This window comes from Tyto alba, unplaced genomic scaffold (genome assembly GCF_018691265.1).
Source record: "Tyto alba isolate M040663 unplaced genomic scaffold, T.alba_DEE_v4.0 Super-Scaffold_6, whole genome shotgun sequence".
Classification (NCBI taxonomy): Eukaryota; Metazoa; Chordata; class Aves; order Strigiformes; family Tytonidae; genus Tyto; species Tyto alba.
Window position 1 is genome coordinate 5,130,888 of NW_024881327.1, and position 25,790 is coordinate 5,156,677.

Consider the following 25,790-nt stretch of genomic DNA (forward strand, 5'->3'; position numbering starts at 1 on the left):
ATTTTTTGATAACCTGGTTTAAAATATACCAGAATACTGCAATCAGCACAAATCAGGTTGTTATGGTGACTGCAGGATGACAAACTTACGGACAGAGTGCAGATGAAGTGGACAAGATCTATAACTGTGCATAATTGTGTGCATCCCATATTGTAGGCAATCCACCAGGTAGATATTGGTATTTACTGTTAAAACGTACCTTTAAAATATAAAGTCTGAAACTTAATTTAACATTCTGGTTTAATATTAAAATTGCAAATAGGTGAGTATCCTTCCGCTGATTTCTCTTTCCATGAAACAAAGTTGCAACAACTACTAAGAATGGCCTTGTCCTTCCCGTTCCTCATTTTTTTGTGTAACATTTCAATTTATGAAGGCAAAATATGTGTTAGCAGCCTGCAGTTTCAAGCTTTGCATAATAAGAAAAATTTGATGTAAATAGTATTTCTTTCAGTTTTCAGTGCATCATAATAAAGTTTCATAGGTTGGCTTGAAATCTGTGATTTTTAGTGTTCTCTACACAAATTTCAACAAGGTGTCATTGTTTATGCAAATAAAAATAGTTATTGAACGCCTTCTGTACTCACAGTAAAAGACACTATGTGACAATGTTATGAAGTATCTGTTAAGGATTATTGCAGAGTCCCCTCTGGGATGACAATATTTTTCTTGCTAATCATAAAATAGGATTAGACAAGTATGAAGCAATACACATGTACAAAACTGTACCAACAAAAGAGCTTGGAACAACTATTTCTGAAGACAAACAACATTCACTAAGTGTCATTAGTACTAATACAAAAGTATTTATGTAGTTTCCTGAAGTGTCCTGTGACCTAACAGTTCTTAAAGAAGTAATTTGCAATTTTGGATTTGTTTCTAACAAATAGTAGAATGCTGGTGCATTTACAATTGTGGTGCTTTGCCAGTTCAGGTCATCTGCAGTATGACTTGTAGGATTCTGAAACAGAAACAACCAAAGACCCAAACCAATCAAAGACAATTTTTTTAAATTATCTACCCTGAATTTTGCACTTGATTGCAGTGAATTCTGGGTCAGGATTTGAAAAGACTGGAAATTTTCCTATAATGCTGACATATGCAATAAAGCTTATAGACTATACATAATTTCAATAATGCAATTTAAAAATTCCTCCAGAATATTGACAGAAAATACAGTGCTTTGCTTACATTTTAGACTTCAGTGCTGGTAAGATAAAGATAATGATAGATGTATGCTAGATATTTTACACTTTTACGTTGTGAACAGTGCATCACAGGAGACCGTATTTAAAAGGAAAAGTTGATGAACGTGTCATTGACAGTCATCTTTTTTCCTTCATTTGAGAAAAACAGTGCTGAATTTTTAACCACTGCTTTTCTATTATGTCCTATCTTTTCTGATTCTTTTCCTGGTTGCTTCCTCAGTAAACCTCTTGTATAAGTACTGAGTAGTGATAAGAAAACGTTCAGTTCAGCACAACTGAATTGATATCGTGGTCCCAAATACTACTCCCTTCTTTTTCTTTTTGCTGTTGTGCCAGATAGATTACTCTATTTCTATTGTATTTATTCAAGTCTACAAATGGTATATCAGTATTGTAAACTTTTATTACGTCTTGTGCCAAAGTAATATTGCATTCTGTCACTGAACTTTTACGTTTTATTTTGACAGGAACAGACCTGTAAAGATGTTTATGTGGTGGTCAACTGTTTTACTTCTTGGATGCGTTTTGCTGGGAGCAGACGGGTGGCCAGCCAAGGAAGGATACGACTTTAGGCCCTATCAGCCTCTAGTAAGGTTACGTCACAAGGTACAGATTATTCTCTAGCACTTCTGCTTTTCCTTCATGATCAAGGGATAAATTACACGCCAGCCTTGTCTTGTTCGTGTTTATTGGAATAATGTTCAGAAATTATTTTTTTTCAGTAACATCACCTGCAAAAATATAGACTTGATGTGACAAGTAAACAGGAGCTGTTTTGATTTGAAAGGCCAGAAATCTTTCAAAGATAGTGAGCTAAACTCTATTCTAGTTTCGTAAAGTAGAGATTATGTTTATCAACAGAAACTCAGAGCCAGGAGAAGTTCTTTCTTAAAGAACTGTCAGCATCTGCTTAAGGCAATGACTTGTCCCAATACTCACTGGATTTCAGAACAAAGAGCAGCCAGGGGAGATGCCTGTCTAAGAAGCATGGTGTTGAAGTTAACTGATCAACAAAAACTTGTCAGCATGAGGTATATGTTTGCAGTGCTTGCTGAATTTAGGAGTTTTCAAATAATGCATAATGCAGATGTTTCCTGAGATACTGGATTTCCCAGCATCAAGCACTGTATGCCATTCAAATTTTGACCACCTGCCACACCTTTTTCATGAATCCAGGACTCCCAAAAGAGTTCTCAGCTAACAAATCCTGCTCTTCTGGTAGCGAGAAGGGAAACTGCTGTGGTGGATCTGTAAAACAAGGAAAAGGGCTCTAATATCTCTGTGGGCTGTCTCAAGCTATCATAGATCTGATCAATTTATTAGTTTCTTCTTGGCATGGTAGTCATGGGAAAAACATCTGAGGAGCTGTAAGGCCTACAGTCAGGCCAATAAAGATGATAAAACAATTTATTTTCCCCTTTCTTCTCAATCTGGGTGTTTTAACTAGGAAGTCTGAATTATATCCAGAAACGCTAAATGTTAGTTTATATTAATGTTTCAAGATATGGCTAGTTTAATTTCTCAATATATTTTATAAAATATGAAAGCTGTTTCTTCTTGGTCCTCAGTTTGAAAAAAAATGATCCAATATCAGGTGATTCTATTTCAGCATATAAGGAGGAGGAACTAATAACTGAGTTGTTAAGCAAGTACAAGATTTGCCCATTAGGTGATTATTGTATACTATGTAGGTTAAATCTAGAAAGTTCATAACAGATGGAAAATAAAATATCGCAATTGAAATTTCATTATAAAATTGTGCATCCTCTAGATAATGTTGTTCAATCAGAATAAATAATGCACCAGTCCCCAGTCAAGTAAATATGTAATTGTATAAGCATGCAGGTGTTTACAGAGTATTTTGCAAAATCAGAAAATTTGTCTCAACAGTTTACTTCCATTTGTCAGCTTGAAACAAAAGATAACAAAATAGCACAAGAAAAATATTTTGAAATCTAGAAGAAATGAAACAGGTTAGTAATGAAACCATGGAATGAACCATGTGAGAGAGAAATCACAAGTACAAAAATAACCCAAACCAAAACCATGAAGCATGTGAGAACATGAGGTATAGTGAACATAATTTCTGAGATTTAGATGGTCTCTGACATCAATGATTGTATGTGAAAGCGATAGTATGTTGCTGTTCCTTAATAATACTTCTAGTCCTCTGATAACTTTTGTATAATACTTGGAATAGGCTGTAACAAATATTTCTAGTTTAATATTGGGGAGTTCTTACACACACACACACATGCCTGTGTCCACATACAGACTCATATACACATGAAAGGTAGAGAGACTTTTCCTCTATTTTTCATTCCTTATATGTTTTTGAAAAATGTATATAAAAGTATGCATACCTACAGAACAGAAGAAAATTACATGTCTTGTAAGTAGATTTTGTATTTTTCGAAGATGATAAAACTCGAAAGAAAATGAATGTTAGGAAAAAGTATAAATAAAAAGGAAAAAGAATAATGAAAACATGATATAAAAATTTATTCTGAAAAACAAAGAAAATATGGTGTTGGTTTTTTCTAGGCAGTATGTCTAGATGAAAAAATGGTTTAGTGTATAGTTCAGCTTTTGGTATTGTGGATATGTGTTAGTATAAAGAAAACTAGGAATGCAAAATTTTTTTAAAATCATTTTTTAAAACTAGTTCTGGCACAGATACACATATTCAAAACATGTAAATAATATGTGTCCTGGGTTGAGTGAGCGGTGGAGTTTTTTTGGTGGCAGGGGAGGGGGCTATCGGGGCAGCTCCCTGTGAGAAGCTTCTTGAAGCTCCCCCAGCTCCAAGTCAGCTCCACCTCTGCACCAAAACTGAGCCAATCGGCTGCGCCTCTGCGATAGCATATTTAAGAAGGGACGTGGTGACGGGCAGTCGGACTGGTGAAGAGGAGTTGCTGCAGCTGCGTGAACACCAAGGTCAGTGGAGGAACGGAGGAAGAAAGGAGGGGGGAGGTGTGCCGGAGCAGAGACCCCCCTGTATCCTGTGGTGAGATGGCAGGGCGGCCCCCCCTGCCACCCATGAAGATCTACGGTGGAGCAGACATTGATTTATGGCCTGTGGCTTCTGCTTGGGATAATCAAGGTGCTGTGCCCGAAGAAGGCTGGGGTCTTGTGGGAAAAGGTAGCCCCCGCTGCTGTAATTCAGCACTGGGAGGATTGCAGCATGCGGGGGTGTCCCACGCCGGAGCAGCTCGGGAAGGGCTGCAGCTATGGGAGGGACTCCAGTCGGAGAAAGTTAGTGACCCATGACAGAGCAGTGTGGGGAACGCTGTGGCCTGTGGGAGGGACTCATGTTGGAGAAAGTTTGTGGAGGACTGTCTCCTGTGAGAGGGGAACCATGATGGAGCAGGGGGAACAAGTTCCGGACACTCCCCTCACTGAAGATAAAGCAAGCAGCATCACTGACTGCACCCCCCATTCCCTACCCCTGAGCCACTGGGGGGAGGAGGTAGAGATATCGGGAGCAGAGCTGAGCCCGGGAAGAAGGGAGGGGTGGGGGAAAGGTGTTCTCAAGATATGGCAATGCTTCTCACTGTCCTACTCTTTTATGTGTTAGTGTCTGTAATAAATGTATGTTCTTTTTTTCTTCCCCTAACGAGTCTGCCTTTTGCTTGTGACCATAAAGGGGAATTTTCCCCCATCCCAGTCCTATCTTGAACCCGAAGCCTGGCTCTCTGTCCCTTCTCATTGCCGGAGGGGAAGGGAGAGAGAGTGGCTGCGTTGTGGTTGGCTGCCAACCAGGCCCAAACCACGACAATATGGTAAAGGAGACTTCCTGCTTCAACCAAACACTTAATACATTGTGCTAAGATAAAGTTATGTGATTAAAATACTTATTATAAACAGTAGATGATAATATCAGCAGAGCCATATTTGCTTTGATCAAGCAATATGTATACAAGTTCTTAAGTGCAAAGATTTTTTTTTTTTAAAGAGTAATCACTCTTGCTCTAATAAAGGGAGCAGTAGTCCACCCAGAGCGACTCCAAATGTCAGACTGCAGGGAAAAACAATCCTGTCGCTACTAAAGTATTATCTTGAAAAAATAATTGTTTTCATGGTGAAAACAGGCATTCATATCTTAATGGTTTTGTTTAAAAGGGATTATGAACAAATTCAGTTCCTCATGCACAGAAATTACAAGTAGGCATTTAGTCTGAATGCATAAGAAAAACATGCATAAGGGAAAAAAACTTTATGCATAAGAAAACACTTTTTTACTGTGAGGGTGACAGAGCACTGGAACAGATCACCCAGAGAGCTTGTGGAGTCTCCATCCTTGGAGATATTCAAAAGCTGTCTGGGCATGTCCTGGGTAACCTGCTGTAGGTGACTGTGCTTGAGCAGGGAGGTGGGACGATGTGACCTCCAGATGTCCCTTCCAACCTCAAGCATTCTGTGATTTAGTATATTATGTAATTAATAATTACAGAAAATACATTTTTTTAAAATTTATATATTTAACCTAATAGTTGTGGGATTTTATTGATGAAACTCAAAAAAGGTTTGAAGAGATTTTTAGAAAAACATTTTAGAAAATATTTTATTAAACATTTCAAAAAAAGATTTTACAAAATCTCTTAAAAAACATTTACAAAATGTTTTTAGAAAAATCTAAATGTCATGAGAGTGGAAAAGAGATATTTCTTAATCCACTGCTTTAATAGTTTGATACTAAAATGTGGAATGAATTAAATTAAGAAATTCTTCAAGTTATAATAACAAATATTTGTAGCACAAATTTGGTTGATAGGTGAGCAAAACTTTTTGAAATCATTTTACTTAGGAAAACGTTGCTATTATCTGTCTTTGTACTGTCCCTTAGCTTCCCCTCAACTTCCAAAACCCCTCTATATCTTCAATAGTTAATGAAGCCACCTCTCTTGAATAATATTTATCATTTACCTGCAACAAATGATCCAACTTGCATCACTTGAGACAATTGAAATGTTCAATCTCTTTCAGAGGACTAACAGTACATACCAGGCTTTATCAACTATTTTATACATCATTTATCCACGTGTTCACGCCACTGTTCTCATACAAGTCTAACTTGCCTGTAACTTTTTATTAATTTTCAGATCCAGGCGGTATGTAGTTTGGTTGTTTGGTAAGTTTATGTTGGGAAGTGATTCAGAGCTGCGTGTTTCGTCATATCCTGGTCTGCAGAGGAAAGCAAGCCATGTAGGTAGATCACTAGGAAGTCCCACCATGTTTTGCCAGGAAAGTCACCTGGCTCTTTAGGGAGCTCTAAAAAAATTACTTAAAGCTCGATTTTAGAAATTAGAGAACCTTCCAGTTAAGAGACTGCCTTTGTGAGTTTTTGTATTTCTGTGTGTACCTATGTTGCATTCAAAAAAGAACTGTGAACTTACGTTTTCCCAGTAACAGAATATTCAAATATGTAATTATCCTCCTCCACAGATGACAGTGTCTGTGTTCTTGGTTTCTACAGATTATTTTTTGGGGGGGAAGGGGGGATAGGGGTGAGGTTAGATAGTTTATAATAGATTAAATATAGATACTTTAACAATTATATGACTATATCTCATGTTACTTTAGATAGAATAGAATTTATAACTGATTTAATTCTTATACCACAGTTGTACAGAACTCATATCCTTCTTCTCTGATGGAAATAACTAGGAGAATAGGTATTACTGACAGAAATTTTCGGTGCTGCAGTGGGTGAGAGCCTGCATCCATTTTTTCCTTAGAAGATAATACTGCAGCCTTTAAGAAACTAGCTTTTTCACTGTCAATTGAAACCACTATTTTTCAGTCTCCAATATTACTTTTTTTTGGTTAAAACTGTGCGGAGCATAGTAGTAAAACATGCTTTAAATATATAAATGACTTCTGAGTCTGGACTGTAATGTTTCCTTGGCTAATGTCACAGCAGTATGACCGTTGCCATGTTCTGACAGAAACCAAAAGCTAGATCTAGTGCTGTGGATATTGACAATTACCCAACTTTGCTCTTTACATTCCTTCAATATGCAGGAATTTCTCACTATGAGAAATGTATTTTTTTGTGTTTAACTTGATCTGTAGGAATTAACAGACTATTTTTCAGCAGACTTTCTAAACTATCATATGCTGTATTAATGAAAACTTTCCACTTTGAACTGTTTTCTAATTTTATTATACATTAGTTAGACCTGCTCTAGTATTACAGTGGCATTTTCAATATCCAGTACCTAAGATGAGCTTCTGACTTTCAACTATTAGGTTTATTTTTCTGGAAATTTTCTAACAGAAAATCTGCTATAATTTATGAAATAAAGGTCTAAGATCTTGCAGCAGTTCACACAAATTATAATTATGGCCCAAACTGTAATTATAATAAAGTTCATCATAAAATCAAATGTTTGACTACATCATTGATATATGAAATAGTCAAAACCAGGAAGAGAAGAATGTGTTGAACTAGAATAGAGAAAGAATGTTATGAAGCACTCCTGAAAATTTTATTTTCAGTCCCCTTCCCCTGTTAAACTGCCATTGCTTACACTTACATGGTTCTGCTGAAAACTGTTAGGTTATGTCTGAATAGTATGTGAATTTCTTGTTATGCCAGTTAATCCTTGGTTCTTCATTTGTCAAAACACTGGAAAAGTTTGTAAGGGACTTTCCATTTGGGAGTTTTCTTGCCTTGCTGCTGAAGTATTGTATGCAATTTGTTAATACCTAGGTTCTCACCTGAAATCATTAGGAGGTATTTCTAGCATCCTAATGAATTTCCTTCTTGTAATTTGCACTGCTCTGAGAGACAGCAATGTTTATTCAATGTCTTCAGTGAAGAAGTGTATGCTCTGCGATTTCAAGGTATAAACAGGCAGACGGTGGCAGCCAGAAGAATGCTGCCTGTTGGTTTCAGATTCTCTGTCACAGACTAAGAAATATGGAATAAAGCCTCACTCCAGAGCATGCCAACTCTCCATATCTAACACATGCACGCACAACCCTCCTCTAAGAGCCAGGTGATTCACATGGCTTAGCAGGGAATACTGTTATTAACAATGCCTCATTGTGAATGATAGCATTATGGGTAGGGAGTTGTTTGTTTTCAGTCTCAAGGGACAATCAGTGAAGATTGCTAATTTAGCCACTGTCACCTGGATACCTTTTACTTAGGCCCAGTTCTGATCTTAAGGAGTTAAGACCATTACACTTGTTATAGTCAGTCTTGTTATGCTTAACTAGGAGTAAGCAGTGGCTCGGTAGAGTGGGTGGGGGTAGGAGGAGCAGTGGTCCGAGAAATCTGGGTAAAAGAGAGATAGCAGAACTGAGGACATTTGGAATTTGGCTTGGGCCTGGGTCTCAATCAGGAAAGAGCTTTTTGTCCAACTGAGCAGGTAGGTACAGCAAAGGGGACATGCTTTGTTTTTAACAGCTTTGTGGACATATTCTAACTAGTTTTTGCCATACTGATTCAAACTGTTCTCATTTATGTCCTTATTTTGTCTCGTTTTACCAAAAGGCTAATGGGATCTGAGTTAGATATGTAACAGTCATTCTTGTCTGTGTTATTCCTCCAGACTAAAATGTTTAACTTTCTATGATAAACCTCCTTTCCTTTTTTTTCTTTCTCCCTCCCTTCTTATTGTTGCTGTTTGCTGTTAAGTTAGGCAGTTCAACTCTGATTCTCATCAGTTTAGGTGTCAGGATTAGGTCGGTTTAGAGAAGAGTAGGTTAGGTTAGAATTAGGTGCAGTTTAGGTGTGTTTAGGCAATAATGAATTTGAATCAAACAAAGGGAAGAACATATAGTGGAATAAGTGTGATCTTCCAGTTTATTAAAGACAAATTTGAATGTATGAGCAGAAAGCATAGAATACATATTCTGCATTTAGGTTTTTGGCCAAAGGTTATAAAATGTTCTCCCTCAACTAAGAGCGCATTCTGTGTTATGATAAAACACCTGTAAAACACAGACAGGCTGAGTGTTCAGTTGTATTGCTTTCACTTCAGGTATCATAGTCAAGAAATAAATGCACAGAAAGTAGTACTTCAAGATTCAAAAATAACCTGAGCTTTCCTTGTGTGGTCTGTTCTCCAAAAAGCCTGAGGTTTATAGTTCATAGTGTTTATCTGGGAAGTCTGTTTGCCTTCAGGATCTGAGAAGTCATAAAATTTGATCCTCTAAAATCCTCTGTCCTAGAGAAAGAGGGTAAAAAAAGAAAAAAAAATCCATTGCAATAAGACGTAGCAGTGAATTCTGATGACTAAGAACAGAGCTTTTCCTGAGCACATCAATGCTGTAAGGTAACAGGAGAATTTTCTTCCTTCTGAGGCTTCCTAAACACAGTATCTATGTCCTATGAAAATTCCAGAATTTAAGTAACAAGTCTCACTTTCTCTTTTTTATCTCTCCTTAATCATTTGTCTAACTGTAGTCAAGAAATTTTATGAAAATTTTTATTTTAATTTGCTTTTCTCAGGGAGAGGGGGTACTTTCTGCATTCTAATCTGCTTTTTCCTGTGGGCAATAGCATTCAAAAACTAAATGTTTTAAGTCTCATTACAATCATAGTATATGAATAAGTTGATATCAATTAAACATGCTATTTTTGCTACATGCTTAAAACATTTTTTGAAAAAGTGTTAGGAAAGTTGCCCGTAAAATCTTTTTCTAAAACTTCTTCTATAGTCCTTCCAACTAGTCATTCATTATGGGGGGAAAAGAAGGATGTCAAACTCTGGAATTAAGGCAAGTGTGAAGTTCTTTCCAGCTGCCTGCTGATGCTTCCGTTCCTAACTCATTAGCAGCACATAGCTATAAACTTCTAGACAAGTTTGTGGGGCTAGTGAGGGGGAAACAAGGTGCATCTTTACTATTGCACAGAACCTTTTGCTGTACCTATCTTCTGTGTTCCTGTTATTGAAAATAACCACTGTGGAAAAGATTAATCTTACCCAATTATTTTAAGGGATGAGGAGATACACATGTGTTATCTACCTTTTAATTAATATTGCCTTTTTAGTTTCACATGTTGGCTTGGCAAATATAAAGTAGTGGTATATGGAGGTAGTGTAATTATCTTCTACAATACTCAGCTTGGCCTTCTTGCATTACTTTGTAGGAAGAAGATTTCTAGTTAGCCTCTGAATGGATAAGACAATGGGCTTTGGGCCTTTCTGGTGTTTGGGAGCTGATGCAGACACAACCTATATTGGCTATCATTTCAGATTCTTGATCAGTATGTTTTTTCATATTCTATTAAAATGGCAAATCATCATCACAAATTGCAATTAAAGCAGTAGCAAAACAAAGCTAGAAGACATTTATTGTATATATTACTTGGGATGCTTTGTTCCTGCACAAATTAGTGCAGTTTGGATTTCTAAGAACATGAGAGGCCAAATACTTGAAGTGCTTGTTGCTACATAAGTTTATGAGATCTGGCTCTTTTCCATGTCTTCCTTGATGTCACTTAATCTTCAGATCATTAAGACTACTCTGTGTATAATTCAATCTCTTGTTTTGTTTTGTGTTTTTGCCTATCAGCCAAATATTTTATGTTATTCTTTTCCACTGTTTCTTTACCGTAGTCATTTTTCTCAAGGGTTTAATACCTGTTTTCATTACCTAGAAGATGCAGACTTTATTATCTTTATTAACATTTATTATCTTTGTTAAAATGGAAGTCATATCCTGTGGCATACACAGTACTTACAATGTGAAAAATAATATGCAAAAATCAACATAAAAATATTATGAAATAACGAACATGGTGTGTAATAGCTTTATTGGTGTGTGGACAAACTGGGATGTACCTCAGCCTCATTTTCTTAACTAAACAACTATCCACTTAGTTTATGATTCATTTTTCACCTTTCTGATTCTAGTTAGCTATTTAAATTCTGGTTTTAAATGAAAATTTTGTACTTCGAATAATTGTTTTAAACATCAGTATACTGTGTATCTGTACAGTGATATGTTCCCAACTGAGTAAAAGCAGAATTAACATATAGAAACAATGTTTTGTAAGAAAACTGTTAATTATATTGAGCTTGAGTATAAAAGTACAATATCTGTGTACAATTGGACTTTTTTGTGTGGCCAGTTTTGCAATTTAATTCCCCCACTTAATGCAGTGTAAGAAAATATTAGTTTGAAATAAGAAATATTGAACAATCTTATTCTTTCTATTTCCCCTCTTCCTATGAAAAAAAAACAAACAGAAATTATCAGTCGTTTGTTTAATATAAAGTTTATAGCTCTGGGTATGTAACCTGGAATAAACAGCCTATAATTCAAGTGTGATTTCTAAGAAGTAAGTTCTATCAGTTGCCTGAGGCATCAGCATAATCTTCCATTTTCTAGAGTGCTTCATAGAAATGCTATTAATTTCTATTACTCTTTCCTGAGGATTATACTCATACACCAATGGAAGTCATACAGAATTAATATTACATTATCTTAATAGAATTTATTCAACTTTGGTATACCTAATGTTATTTGGTGTTGCATCATTTGATGTAACAATTCTACTAGATAAAAAAGTACATTAAAATTAATAGTAACTTCTATATTACAATAAGCTTGTCCTAAAAATTGTGAAGACAAATACCATTGAAATTGGTAGTTTGTGGGGATGTTTCTAAAGGTCTGAGAAACCATTGCATTAGCCAGTCTGACTTTCCATATAAAGGCCTACCATTTATTTCTGTATTCCTTCATTTCTGCTGTAACTAGGGCAGGAGTAAAACATGACTTTCCAAAAAAATGAGTTTTCAAATACTTTCTATACCTTAATATTTTAAAATAATTTTCCTTGATGTTTTAGTATTAAGAATTAGTAAAATACAGCTTATCTTCTGGATAAATGTCTTCTCCTTGCAGTGACTTCTTCCTGATATCTACTCCATCATTAGATAGAATGCAATGAAAGTCTTTGGTCTGGTACAAGGAAATGTTTGCAAGACATTATTCATAGTTGATTATTAAAAACAAAACCTATTTTAGCTGTATTTAATAGTATCAGTCTAGGGCAGGAAAGAAAAATAAATGTCTTATAGTTCATTCATTATATATTAAAAAAAATACACTATTATTAATTAGATTAGAACTTCAGGTGTTCACTGAATTATTTCAGCTCTCTGCATGATTGTGCTTTTTTTTACCTAAAGCTACTTGCTTCTAACATGAACTCCAAGAGAAAATAACTAAAAGCTTTACAATACTTTGCCTACTTCACAGCAGGGAGACTGTATCCAATTGTTGGTATATCTGTAGTGTGTATAAATTTACTTCATGATTCATTTTGAAAAGTTAGTTGAAATTCAACAATCAAATACTGAGCTCATCTTGAATTTTCCAAGATTCAACAGAAAAAAAAAAATTTCTTTCTCGTTTCCTAAATTAAATTTCCTTAACTGAACTAATTGTACTTTCTAGCTTCTTAAATGTCACCTGGTGGGTAATACGGTATAACCTTTCATCAAATCTCTGGTTAAAATGAATGTATTTCTCAAATACATAGTTGAACACTTTACAAAAGGACAATTGTAACTGATTAATACTCATATCATGAACTTCTCTTTTCCTTTGCAACACTACCTTATCTGTCTTTGTAAGATGAATGGTAGAAACAAAATATTATTCCTAGAAATTTCTCATCATACTGGTTTTAATCAATACTGGTAGAAATACTACAGTTTTACCCATAATTATGTCCTAACACAGACTAAATATTACTTGCATTTGTGAATTGTAAGAAAATAAATGATGTTGACTCTTTCATGTCTATACTCTCTGTCATTCTTCCTGCAGATTTTCTTTTATCTAGATAAAAATTTGCAGAGAGGAAAGATAAGATCTGAATGAGCCCAAGACAGGCTGAACAATAAAATGCAGTGCACATTATGTGGGTTTTAGAAGATTATACTTTAGAAGATTACGCTTAAAAAGCATCTCTGAAATTTAAAAAAAACCAAACCCGAATAGAGTTTCAGTCAAATTACTCCCATTAATGTCAATGGGAATTGTGCAGGTACGATCCATTGGTATGGAGGTTTTTTTGGGAAAAAAAATAACACTATATTGTCAGGAAATAAAATACCTTTCAGTAATTGTGAGGGTACCTGCAGTTTTAGGAGGTCCCATGAGGCAGAAGATAATAGAATACGCATTAAATTCTGTCCCTAGAATTTCCAGTGATAATTCAGCATGCTAAAGTATTGCCTGTTGGAGATCTGTCTCCCTCTTCTTTGCCTACTCAAATCTAGAGTGCCTTCAAATATTTTAAAAATATAAAAAGAAATACATGTGCTAAGTATGATAAGTTTGAGCTATACCAGGTAAGTATTAATTTGCATGACCTTATCAACTGTCCTGTGTTATTTATTTCTAGGTAGTCTGGAAGAAAATAAATTTTATACTGTCTATACATGGGAAAATAATTCTACACTGAAAGTCTGAGTATTTAAAGTTTAATGCAAATTATGCACAAACAGCAGTAGTCTACTTCTATATAGCCATCATTTACGTAGTATTCCTAGCTCCTCCAATTTACCTAAGGATAGTTGTAGCCTGAATTTGACTACATAAATCGGTTCATACAGTCTTTAATATATAAGCTGTTTTGGTTGTAGTTGTATGTGTTTCAATGTAAAATTATATACTACTTCCACTGCTTAAACCATGGAATAAATGTTTTAATGATTATAACATTATAAAATCAGCAATACCGCACAACCATATAAAATTGGTAGAATTTTGGTCATTCATCATAGAACAAAGTATGAAGTCATCTTATTAAAGAAATAGTTGTATTTCTAAAAGTGAGCTGCCTAAGAAATTTACCCGCAGTAAGCCTCTGTGCATGTTCTGTTGATATTTTTTTTTTTTTTTTTTTTCATATTCAGCTCAGAACTCTGGCTAGTGTATGTATAGAAGGGTAACAGCCCATGAAAGAATTTATCCTTAAAGTCAGCATGAAGATTTTCTTTGGTATTTCCATTTAAAAAAGATGGATTTGGAAAACAGGCCCATCTCTACTTCAGTGAAAGGAAAGACTATATTTGGCCTCTGCTTACCATTTTAGTGGGCCCCTAGAATCCTTAAGATTCCTCTTAAAATCTTACATGGGAAATAAAAAGACAATAGAAAACTTTACAATCTTGCTAGAAAGCAATGATTTAGTGAAATAAGAATCCTTGAATTGAAAGAAGATAAAAATCGAAACTATTTCTCGGCTTCTTTTCGACTGCTGCAGTAATCAGAGCACATAGGCCTAACTCTAGGCTGCTTATTTCCCTTGGGAGCTGCCTGTACACAGGTCTCTTTACACTAGGCAGCAGTTTTAGGAAATGTATCCACATGAATCATGAACGATTCTACCAGAAGTATTGTTGCTTTTGAAATGCATTAATCTTCCTCTCTCTGCATGTTTTGCAAAAGAAGTATTATTTTGTAGACTGTAATGCAACGTTAATGTGACAGTAGCGTGAAACTACTTTGATTCGGTTGGTACTGAGGAACATTAGGAGTTAGACTGTAACAGTTGCCCAGAGCAGTTGTTCCACCTTGAGGATGGAGGCTTTTTCTGCTCTGCTTTACGTGGCCCAAGGCTGCTTTTAACACTAGTATTTGCCCTACCAGCACATCTAGGAGATTTATTGTAATGCAGTCAGGCCTGCCTAAATATAAAAAATTGTGGATTAGCCTCCACGTGGAACTTGTATGGATGGAAAGTGGACAGAAGAAAGTGTATGCTGCTTTGAAGCCCAGTCTGGAGATAATTTTCCTTTAAAGTACATCGGCTGAGACGAGGAGATATGGAACTTATATATTTATTTCTTATCTGCTTTCCCTTTGCTTTAAGGGTTTGTAATTTGCTGCATGCAAGGATGAACAAATGCTTCATGCTGCCCTTCCTGGGTCTGCCATGATTGTTCTTCATATTCCTCAGGGATCTAAAGCATCAAATCAAGAACCAGATCAGCAGATTGCACAGTTCCCCCCACTCCCACCTCTGTGGTTGTTTTTGTTGTTGTTTTAATGAAGCAAATCTTTCACTCTTGTATCTAGGCTTCCCAAATACTGTTGGGTCCTTTTCATAAGGGTTCATGAATCCAAGATGTCCTGGGTTGAGTGAGTGGTGGAGTTTTTTTGGTGGCAGGGGAGGGGGCTATCGGGGCGGCCCCCTGTGAGAAGCTTCTCGAAGCTCCCCCAGCTCCAAGTCAGCTCCACTTCTGTTTGGGAAACTGAGCCAATCGGCTGCGCCTCTGCGATAACGTATTTAAGAAGGGACATGGTGACGGGCAGTCGGACTGGTGAGGAGGAGTTGCTGCAGCTGCATGAACACCAAGGTCAGTGGAGGAACGGAGGAAGAAAAGAGGGGGAGGTGTGCCGGAGCAGAGACCCCCCTGTATCCTGTGGTGAGATGGCAGGGCGGCCCCCCCTGCCACCCATGGAGATCTACGGTGGAGCAGACATTGATTTGTGGCCTGTTGTTCCTGCTCGGATAATCAAGGTTCTGTGCCCGAAGAAGGCCGGGGTCTTGTGGGAAAAGGCAGCCCCGCTGCTGTAGTTCAGTGCTGGGAGGATTGCAGCATGCGGGGGAGTCCCACGCCGGAGCAGCTCGGGAAGGGCTGCAGCCGTGGGAGAGAATCCAGTCGGAGGAAGTTAGTGACCCATGACGGAGCAGTGTGGGGAACGCTGCGGCCCATGGGAGGAATTCAAGTTGGAGAAAGTTTGTGGAGGACTGTCTCCTGTGAGAGGGGGACCACGATGGAGCAGGAGGAACAAGTTCCGGACACTCCCCTCACCGAAGATAAGGAAAGTGGCAGCGCTGACTGCACCCCCCATTCCCTGCCCCTGCGCCACTGGGGGGAGGAGGTAGAGATATCGGGAGCAGAGCTGAGCCCGGGAAGAAGGGAGGGGTGGGGGGAAGGTGTTCTCAAGATGTGGCAATGCTTCTCACTGTCTTACTCTGTTACGTGTTGTTAGTGTCTGTAATAAATGTATGTTCTTTTTTTTCTTCCCCTAATGAGTCTGCCTTTTGCTCGTGATCATAAAAGGGGGATTTTCCCCCATCCCAGTCCTATCTTGAACCCCAAGCCTGGCTCTCTGTCCCTTCTCATTGCCGGAAGGGAAGGGAGAGAGAGCTGCTGCATTGTGGTTGGCTGTCAATCAGGCCTAAACCATGACACAAGACTTCATCAGTTTTTTTCCAGAGGCCTATAAGGCTTACTGTAACACTGTAAATATCTAGTAATAACTAATCCTGGTACTATCATTAATTCTGAAACCTTGAGCATCTCTGAATTTTCCTTTATTTCTGCCTAGCCACCTTGCTTCACACCTTGTTTCCTTCACACAGTCTTACATTCATGTGAGGCATTAACTGATACAAGAGCAACCTGTGGCATATTATTTTCCCAGAATTGTCTGCCATAAATGGTGGCAGTCTCTAACAAGGCTGAGCTGTGTATGCAGAACAGGAGTGCAAGAATCCTGTTGCAAACATTAAATTACAAAGCTTTCTGTAGTAAATAGTATCCTGACAAGAGCAACAGGAAAATAAGATAACTTTTTGCTCATTCTTTCCTCCTTACTGTAGTAAGGAAGGCCTTGCTTACTGCTACTTAAGTTTTGCAAATGTAAATGTTGTGGCTTCTGCTTTACAAGCATTTTAGTTTAAATTGCAATTGTACTGCAGTTGCTGAGAGTCTGAGGAAGTCTGATTCTGTGAAGTTTTTTTGAAACGCAAATGTTCAGCATAATGTCATTGGTCAAACTGGTTCTGAGAGAATAGTTTAATAAATTGTCTTGTGTCATATATGCAGTTGCTCTCTACAGGTGTGACCATGCTGCTATTTCATCCACGAATATGAAGTTTCTGTACATGTATAATGCACATTTCTTGTAATTAAAACTGCTGTATTAATATTACCTTATATGTTGTTGTTCAACTACCACAGCTCGTGTATGTTTTAACTGCATCATAGAAATAATTATCTTGGTACCTCTCTCAATGAAATACTATCTTTAACAAAATTATTCCTTTAATTATTATTTTTAAGTTACTCATATATTAACAAAGTACCCCTACTGCAGAATTAATATTAAAGGTATTGAGCACCAAACCTAATTTTCTGCATTTTAACTACATTTTCTAATATGACGAATGATAAATTTTCATTATAAAATGTTAATCAAGCAAATATGTTTGCACTCCCTCTTTCATCAGAGTTTCTGTAATTAGTGGTTTATGTTTATTAAATTATTTTAATTTTTGTCACATTTCAAGGACAACCCACCATATGTTTTAGACTAATTAGCACTTTGTTTATTTTAAGAATTCCATTAATTCAGCAGCTACTTTTTAAATACAGCCAGCATGGGAAAGGAGACTTTGCCTGAGTTTTGCAATAAAGAAATAAGCCTCCTCTTTTTTATCACTGGCCCACTCTGGCAGACACATACCCAGATCCTTGGCAGATGATTCGGGTAGAAAGACAAGTTGACTTCTAAATGCAACACAAGTATGTAGTTTGTCTTTTAAAAACACAGAATTAAGTGGAAGTCACTATGCTTCTATGTGCAACACCTGTGGTTTATAAATACCAACTCTTCTTTCAACAAGGGAAAAACAAACAGAATGAATGTGATCCATATTTAAATGGGGCTAAGAAACTATCTTTATCTAACTTCTTAACTAGCTAAGAATCCAGCTTCTAAAATGGCTGGTGGATTTTATTAGTCCTAGAATATTATCTGCCTTTACACATCTGGGCTTTTTTATAAATAGCAGTGTACTTTTTTTGGAATCACTGTATGTTGAGAGTCCCTTTGACCATCCTGCTCTACTCCACTTATTGCTAACACGAAGCCCCTTTTCTAAATAAACTTTGATATTACGCAAACACTATTTACCAAACATAATTTCTGAACAATGATGGTATCAAAATGTTAGGATGTGTTAAGAGATATTGATACTGTTTGTGTTTTAAGACAGAGAAAATAGCACTAGAAAAGGAGCTTTTATACCTTGCAAAAGCATTTCTGTGTACATTTAAATCAGTTTCTTTTCAGAGCCTAGTTTGATACATATTGCAATAGTTTATAACTTATGGTCAGCCATCCATGATCTTTATTTAGTTCACAAACACAGCAGAAAATTTGACATTTTCTCCACTTTCATCCACTCTGCTTTGAAAAGTTTACATTGAATTCAGTCTGTTGGACACACAAGAAAGATTTCTTTACAGTTCTAATATGTTCTGCATCGATACGTTTTATCAGGCTGATACGATATGATGGAACACAGAACCATGCAAACCCATGCAATGTATCTGATTAATTTGTTTGGAGACTGTTAAATTCAAAACTGTTTTGCTATATTGAAACAGATTAAAAAATCCTGGGATGCAAGACGATCTGTTCTGCTTACAGATGACTCATAGTAATAGATAACTATAACATTTTGCTTCATGTAATCATTCCAGTTCTATTTAGGCAGTAAATATACACAATTTCTTTTGATTTGTTAACAAAAAGTGTAGTGAAAATATTTTGTTTATCTATCATAATGTAGTACAGGAGGAAAATAACAAATACTTGTAAAAGCAGGTCTTTTAATTCCTACACACCACAGTGTTTATACAGAATTAATATGTTTTAATTTAGTACAGTGATATTTGCACATGCTTTATAATAGCATATGGGGAGAAATTTTTTATTTTCAGGCCAACTAGCATTGAAACCCTAGCATGCTGCACAACTGTAAATGGAAATATCTGACGTGATGAACAATGGTTTACCTCTCTCAAGTTTCAGGACTCTGAGAGCTTTGTTTACTTGTTTGTTTCCTGTCAGGACGAGCAGTTCCTGTTTCCCTGAGCATCTGAATTTAATTTTCTGAAGTTATAGGTGCTTATAACATTTACTCACTAACATAAATCATTGCTTCTTAGTGGTTCTCTACATAAATTAATTCACATTATCTTTTATTGATAAGGAAGAATCTGTATTTAATGCACCTTCAGTATAAATTTTTCTGTATTTAACTCTGCATTTTCAGCTGAAAAATCTAATATTATAGCAGGATGCTTTCCCTAGGCAGAAGGTTCATTTCACAGTTCAGAGATGGTACACCCAGTCTAATCAGTGGGTAATCTTGAAATAACTTGAGGCTTACAGACTTCTCTTTCTATCTGGATGCACTTTGCTGCTACCAAGCATCTTGCTGGCCCAAGGCATATCACACTGAGGCTGGTCTACTGTCTGCTAGCAAAGTTTTATCTTAATAGATTGAATGGCAGCTTAAAGTTAAAATTTGAGTTTTTTGAAAAAACTAAGCCATGAGAAGATGCTCAGAAATCTTCAGCTGAAATTAAAGAAAATAAAGATATTAGGAAAACTAGGGCCTTTACAGAAAATAAAAGCTATTTTCATATAATGCCTTCTTTCCTTGAAATTTGTCTTTTTTTGGAGTCATTGAATTCTTAACACATTCCATTAAAAAAAAAAAAAAATCCTGTTTTTTTCCTTAATTTAAAAATTTCATCCGTGTAATTTTCATTCCTAATTTTGCCAAGCACTCTGTTCTCCCTAAAGAGTCTTACCCTTTTTAGAGTTCCCCTCCTCCTTTGATACCAAGATTTGATTTTTAATATTGCTTTCCTGCAAGGCTACTCTGATCTAGTTAATCCTTACCTTAAGTCTTCAAAATCTACTCTTACAGTGTAAGCAGGAGATGTTATAAGCTTTGCAGGTTTTTTTGGGGAAAAAAATTATATTTTTCTAATTGTAAACTAAAAGAAGGGAAAGAAAAGACTAGTGAGCTTTGTGTGACTGAACAATGTTCATGGAGCTTATAAATTGCAGTATCTGAATGCTCACATAACTTGGCTACATGGTATTGGGAATAGACTAACTTCAATGTTTACTGGCATAAACTCAAAAAGCAGCAAATATCTGAAAAATTGCAGTACACAAAGCAAAGAACATCTCTGAGTAACTTTGTGTAAAATCAAAGTTTGAAATTTTTCAGGACAGGTTACTGCCTTGAGTAAATTCTCATAGGTTTTTCTCATGTCATTGAAGACAAGTAGCTCATTGTATACTTAACGCTGAATATCAGGTTATGCAGCAAATTGTTCACTATGTTCATTCTCACTCAGGTGATATGAAGGTGTTTTGTGAATACATGCACTTACGTACAAGTGTACTGCTAAGGAAAACTTACCGAGTTACATACTTCCAAACTTTCATGTTACATGGACTTCAGCATTTTGAAGAAATAACTTGTCAGAAAATAAGCCTAAAAATTCAATTAGGAGAAAATGTGATGGTACCAGTTATTATTTGAGTGGGACAGAAATCTTCAGTGTTTGCCAAGCAAACAACAAGATATGCGTCAGACAGTGAAATCAAAATGAATAAACAACAGCTGTCAACTTTATCTGTAGATTTGGAGTATTCAGAGTGAGTCCTTTGGTAAAATAACTTAATGTACTTGTTGCTTTTTCCCTCTGTGCTTTTTTTTTTTTTCCCTTCCACCCCTTCAATTTCAGTTTGTATTTTACTTGTTTGTTATGAGTTTTTACTACTAATACTAAGCAGGGAAATCAGGCTCTTTAGTAAGAAATTATGCCAATGTTTTACATATGGAAAGTAGATCATTTAAGAAATATGCTGCTTAAAATGTTACTATGTAAATATACCATTAATTTTCAAATGGATTTTCATGCAATATTTTAGCATGTGAAACGAGTAATATAACTGGAAAATGTAGCTTTTTCAATACTTGCTCAAATAAAAAAATAACTTCAGCAGCACACAGCCTTCACCATTTGGAAACTGTTGTAGAAGAATTGTTGTGCAATTATAATTACAAAAAAATAAAGTTTTCTGAACAATTATCTGTATATTTATAGGAAGCATGCAACTGGAAATGACTGTTTTCAATAAAGTAATGCATTGACTTGATTTTTAGTTCAAAATAGTAAAATGATAAATTTCAGCCATTTAAAACTTTTGCGTTTACTCTGAAACAAATTTTTTTTTTTTTCATAAGTAATTTTTGATGCCGTACTGTTTTGTTAGCTTGATGGCAATAAGTCAACACGTTTAACATGATTAAAGCAAGTATCTTTTTTCATGATTTCTGATTAACACGTTTGTTCTATGGATATTTACAAAATTTAAGACTAATATCCTGATAGCATAGTACATGGCTGATGGAAAAAGTATTTTTTTAGACTCTTATGGAAGGGATTAAGAGATTTGCAGGGGAAGAAAGTAGAGCTAGAATTAAGCACAGGTAAGCCCAATACTCTGCCCTGAACCAGAAATAAATGGGTCAGCCTAAGAGGTTGTGCTGGTACCTTTAAGATAAAACAGCATCCTCCAGATAGATGTAACGCTTGTCCCAATTCCTGGTAACACCCAGATAACTGTATTAAATGTGATACTTCTCTCAGGAACTTATCGAGTCATAGTTTTAGTCTTGCTCTTCCACCTATGGTTTTCAGGCCCTACTGCTTTTCTATAGTGAGCACTGTATTGGGTTTCTCTATTTGGTCACCTTATATTCAGCTAATAATGGAGTTACTGTGTGCCATCCAAAGGCCTCAGGTATTATTGTGCTTGTTACCAGCGCTTTTACTGTGCCTATTCTTTTTCTCTTCCGCTTACATTCGGTGCATTCCTAATCATCAGTCTTGCAAGCGTTTGCCTATTACTTCATAAACTGTCAAACACCTACTGAAACTAGCCATGACATCTTCACACGTACTCATTGGTTCAGTTCTTGGTATTGAGAATTAATATTATGTTAATATGTATAAGGGTTATGCAACAGTTATTGTTTTAACTGGAATATGAAAGAAATATCCATCACTGTGAGGCTTTAAATTTCGTATGAGTTGTTTCATGCTGTGTGCAGATGATGTGATACTGATTGATCACAGAATCGTAGAATGGTTTGGGTTGTAAGGTACCTGAGTGATAACTCTTAATTTTTTTTTTCTGTCTCTCTGCCCTCCTTTCCTGCTCCTCATCATTCGTAATAACTAAGAATTATATGACCAATGTCTCAAACAGACTTTTTAGGGAATAGAGTTACAAATTTGGTCTTTAGGGTGTAAAATACAGATATTTTTGCATAACAAGAAATATAGAATCTCCTATTTCATGAGCAACTTGCTCAGGTTTAGTCTTCTGGATGTAGGTGTTAGAATGACTTGCTCTGCTTAGTCAAAAACAGATTCAGAAGCTTTATCAACTGATTGTTTTCTAAACATGGAAGTTTACATTCATTTTTGTGTGGTGGTATCTCAGTAGGAGGAATCTTTTCCTGTTATTGCCTAACATATTTTAATGTTACTTTTAAACACATTTTTACAGAAAAATAATACAATAGTTCAAAGAAAATCCAAAATGAGGAATAGCTAGGTAACAGTGCAATGGGAAAAGATTGGTGAGTTAGAATGAACAACTAAAGGGATCTTAGAGAAAAACTATGTGAGTGTGAATCAGCTGTGTCATACTGGTATTTTTGAATGGAAGTGTTATTTTTCAATATGTCAGTATGTTATGTGTTGTTCATGCAATTATAGAGCTGATGTATTTAAAAAACTCCTTAGTTCAAGACAATTCTGCATTGGAATATTGTCATACTTTAGGCGACACGTTAGAAAATTGTTAAAAATAGGAAGAGAAGATGACTTTTTGCTTTAAAGATGAAATGTTTTCTATGTTCACTGTGATGCAAGTCAGGAAAAATAAATAAAAAATTATTTGTAGTTGACGAGATTTTGGCAAAGTTGCATTCAGGATGAAACTGAGGACAGCTAAACACTGCTTCAGGGCTTACAAGGTTCTGGAACACCCTTACAAGGCTCTAAAACACTCTTTTCATATCATGGAATAATTTAGGCTGACAGTGGCCTCTACAGTTACCTAGTTCAACCAGTTGCTTTAAGCAGATCTAGCTTCAGAGTTACATTAGGTTGTAGAGCGCCTTATTTAGTTGAACTATGAGCATCTCCCAAGATAGCAGTAATGTGACAGAGACTGCACAGCCTCTTTGGACAATGTGTTCCAGCGCTTAATCAGTCATTGTGGAAAAAAAATGTGAAAAACACTAGGGGAGTTTAAAAACAAGTTATATAGGAGTCTTTCTGCAGCAGGAAAAGCATAGCTGTTTTTATCTTGGAGCAGGAAAGAAGATGAACTAGACTGTCTCTTTTTGATCTATATGTCTGTTATTTTTGTGGTAACTAATTCTGTAAATAATATATTTTTCTACTTTTAATTGCAGCAGGAAAAGAGTCAGGAAAGCTCAAGAAATAAAGGTAAGTGCTAATTTCTAAAATGTGGAGGTTCTTGTAATTATTGCAAATCTAACATCCATTGTTGGTTAAAAATTATCCAGACAGATTATTTGCTGAGTATTTTAGTATTTAAAATGACAAAAATATATCCAGAAGAGGGGGATGAAATGTAGAACGTAAATGCATAAGCTACTATTTTTGAAACTGTTTGAGTTCAGTAAGGCTGACTGTGGTACTCTGGAGGGGATGAGCTGCACAGATTCTCACTAGGTTTCTGTCCTTGCCTATGGATGCTTCTTATACCTCAGTGAAACCTCAGTACTGTTGCTTTAGCTTCTCCCTTTCTATTCAGTATAGGTCTGTAACTGGATGTGATTCCAGTTTATGCACAAATTAATCATGTCCTTAGTAGGCTAACTTGCAAAACGACTGTGATCTGTGCTTTTTGCATACAATTTTTTTATACTTTCACTGCATCTTACGCTGTGCTAGTAGCTAAGCTCTACATGAAAAAAGAATATCTAGGTTAATGAAACAGCCTTCTATCAAGAAAATGAAATGAGTTCAAAAATGCAAATTGTGGATTTCATGTTTCTTTCTACACAAAATCTGTTAAGAGACAGAACACCCAAACCTCTTAGTTAAAATTTTGCTAAGCAAGCAGTGAAAGGCAAAATTGCCAATAGAGGCAAAGATTGTTCTTTTGATATTTTCTTTGTTTATAGAGGTAGGCTATGAGGTATCTTTACACAGAAAGCAAAGGAAAGGTAGAACAAGAACGAGCATCAATTAAAGGTTACAAAGAGAGGAGGGAATGAAGTAAGAAACTGACCTACAACTTTTTTATCGAGTTAGGAAGCAATGCTTAATCATATCACCTGAGTTAGCTGTTCTGAATTCAATTATTTATGTATCACAGTACTCATTAATTAATTTCCTTGCTTTCCCTCACACTGAGGCTATAAAAGGGCATCTAAAGACAAACTAAATCTGATGGTTGTTCGGAGTTGTGTGAGGACAGTTATATTGTTCATGCCAATATGATAATTTACATCACCTGAAGAACCCACGGTCCTTCATTTGGGGAGTATGCATGGTAAAATAAACCAAAAAAAATGCTTCAGTTTTAACCAGTTTGTGATTTATAATTTTATTTTCTGAGGTAACATGATATGCAGTTGAATCATCTCTAGATGTAGTGAGTGTATCCGTGATGTATTGTTCAAAAAACTTCCCTGTTATAGAATTTGTATTGTCATAAAAAAGACTGTGAAAGCTCAGATTACAGAAATAAGTTATTTGTGAACACTTAATTTTAGAGAAATTACAAACTTTAAGTCTCTAGCTACAAAGGAGGATTGTGAAATTGGACATTCTTTGTAGATTTTTATGATTTATTTCACTTAGATCATGCTGTTTGACATTTACCCTTCCACCCCCAACCCCATCCTATTGCCAGTTGTATGGTCATTGTGGTATATATGTAAGGAACAAGTAAAAGTTGGAACAAAATGATGAGCTAGTTGGGGGTACCCATCATGTTAATTAGTTGTTAGTTTAGTTAACTAACCACAGAAAAAATTTTCAAAGGTTTATAAAATATTGCCTACAACTACAGCCAAAGGAAATCATTAAACTCTACTTGAAGGGAGATACCCATTATCTGCAAACAGGCAGTGAAGTTGGTGCTCAGCTGCACAAAATTTGTTGTGATTATATCTGTAACATCTCTTGAGGAAATTTTGACTCTACTAAACTTCCAGCATGCTGTGCATGTCTCTGCCTAAACTGACAATTCAACCTGGAAGGCTTCAGTGGTCTGAAAGACTACTCATACACAGTAGACTTTGGAATATGTATAGACAGATATGCTGAATTGCTTAATGCTTTTTGGGGATTGTTTTGTGGTTAGGTTTTTTTTGGCCTTCTCTTTTCATTAAATTTCTTATTTGTTTTCATGTGTTCTTTTTCCATGTCATTGTAAACTTTCAGAAAGATACTTTTATTTCACTTGTAACTTACTGCATATAAGATGTTTCTGCTTAAAATACTGGTTGGTTTGGATGAAACAAGACTAAATTAATATTTCAGCATAAATGTTCCTGTGCTGTCAATGAGCAATTATCCATCACATGCAGTGTCTAAATGTGTTATGCTCTGCATGTGTTCTTGTGGGATAGGTAAATTTTCCTCAGGTTCTCAGGACAGGGTTCTAACAGCGTTACTTATACGTTCCTCATAGGGCAGTCATTGTATATAGTAAAACGAC

General features: G+C 35.9%; 1 protein-coding gene across 2 annotated transcripts in view; it reads left to right on the plus strand.

The window, feature by feature from the left end:
• FSTL5 (follistatin like 5) overlaps window positions 1-25,790 on the plus strand; it is a 330,515-nt gene that overhangs the window by 26,754 nt on the left and 277,971 nt on the right. For both annotated transcript variants that reach the window (XM_042808092.1, XM_042808093.1), the window contains exons 2-3: window positions 1,676-1,814; window positions 23,509-23,542. In XM_042808092.1, coding sequence (XP_042664026.1) covers window positions 1,692-1,814; window positions 23,509-23,542 — 157 coding nt within the window. In that variant the 5' untranslated portion in view covers window positions 1,676-1,691. The remainder of the gene's footprint in view (window positions 1-1,675; window positions 1,815-23,508; window positions 23,543-25,790) is intronic.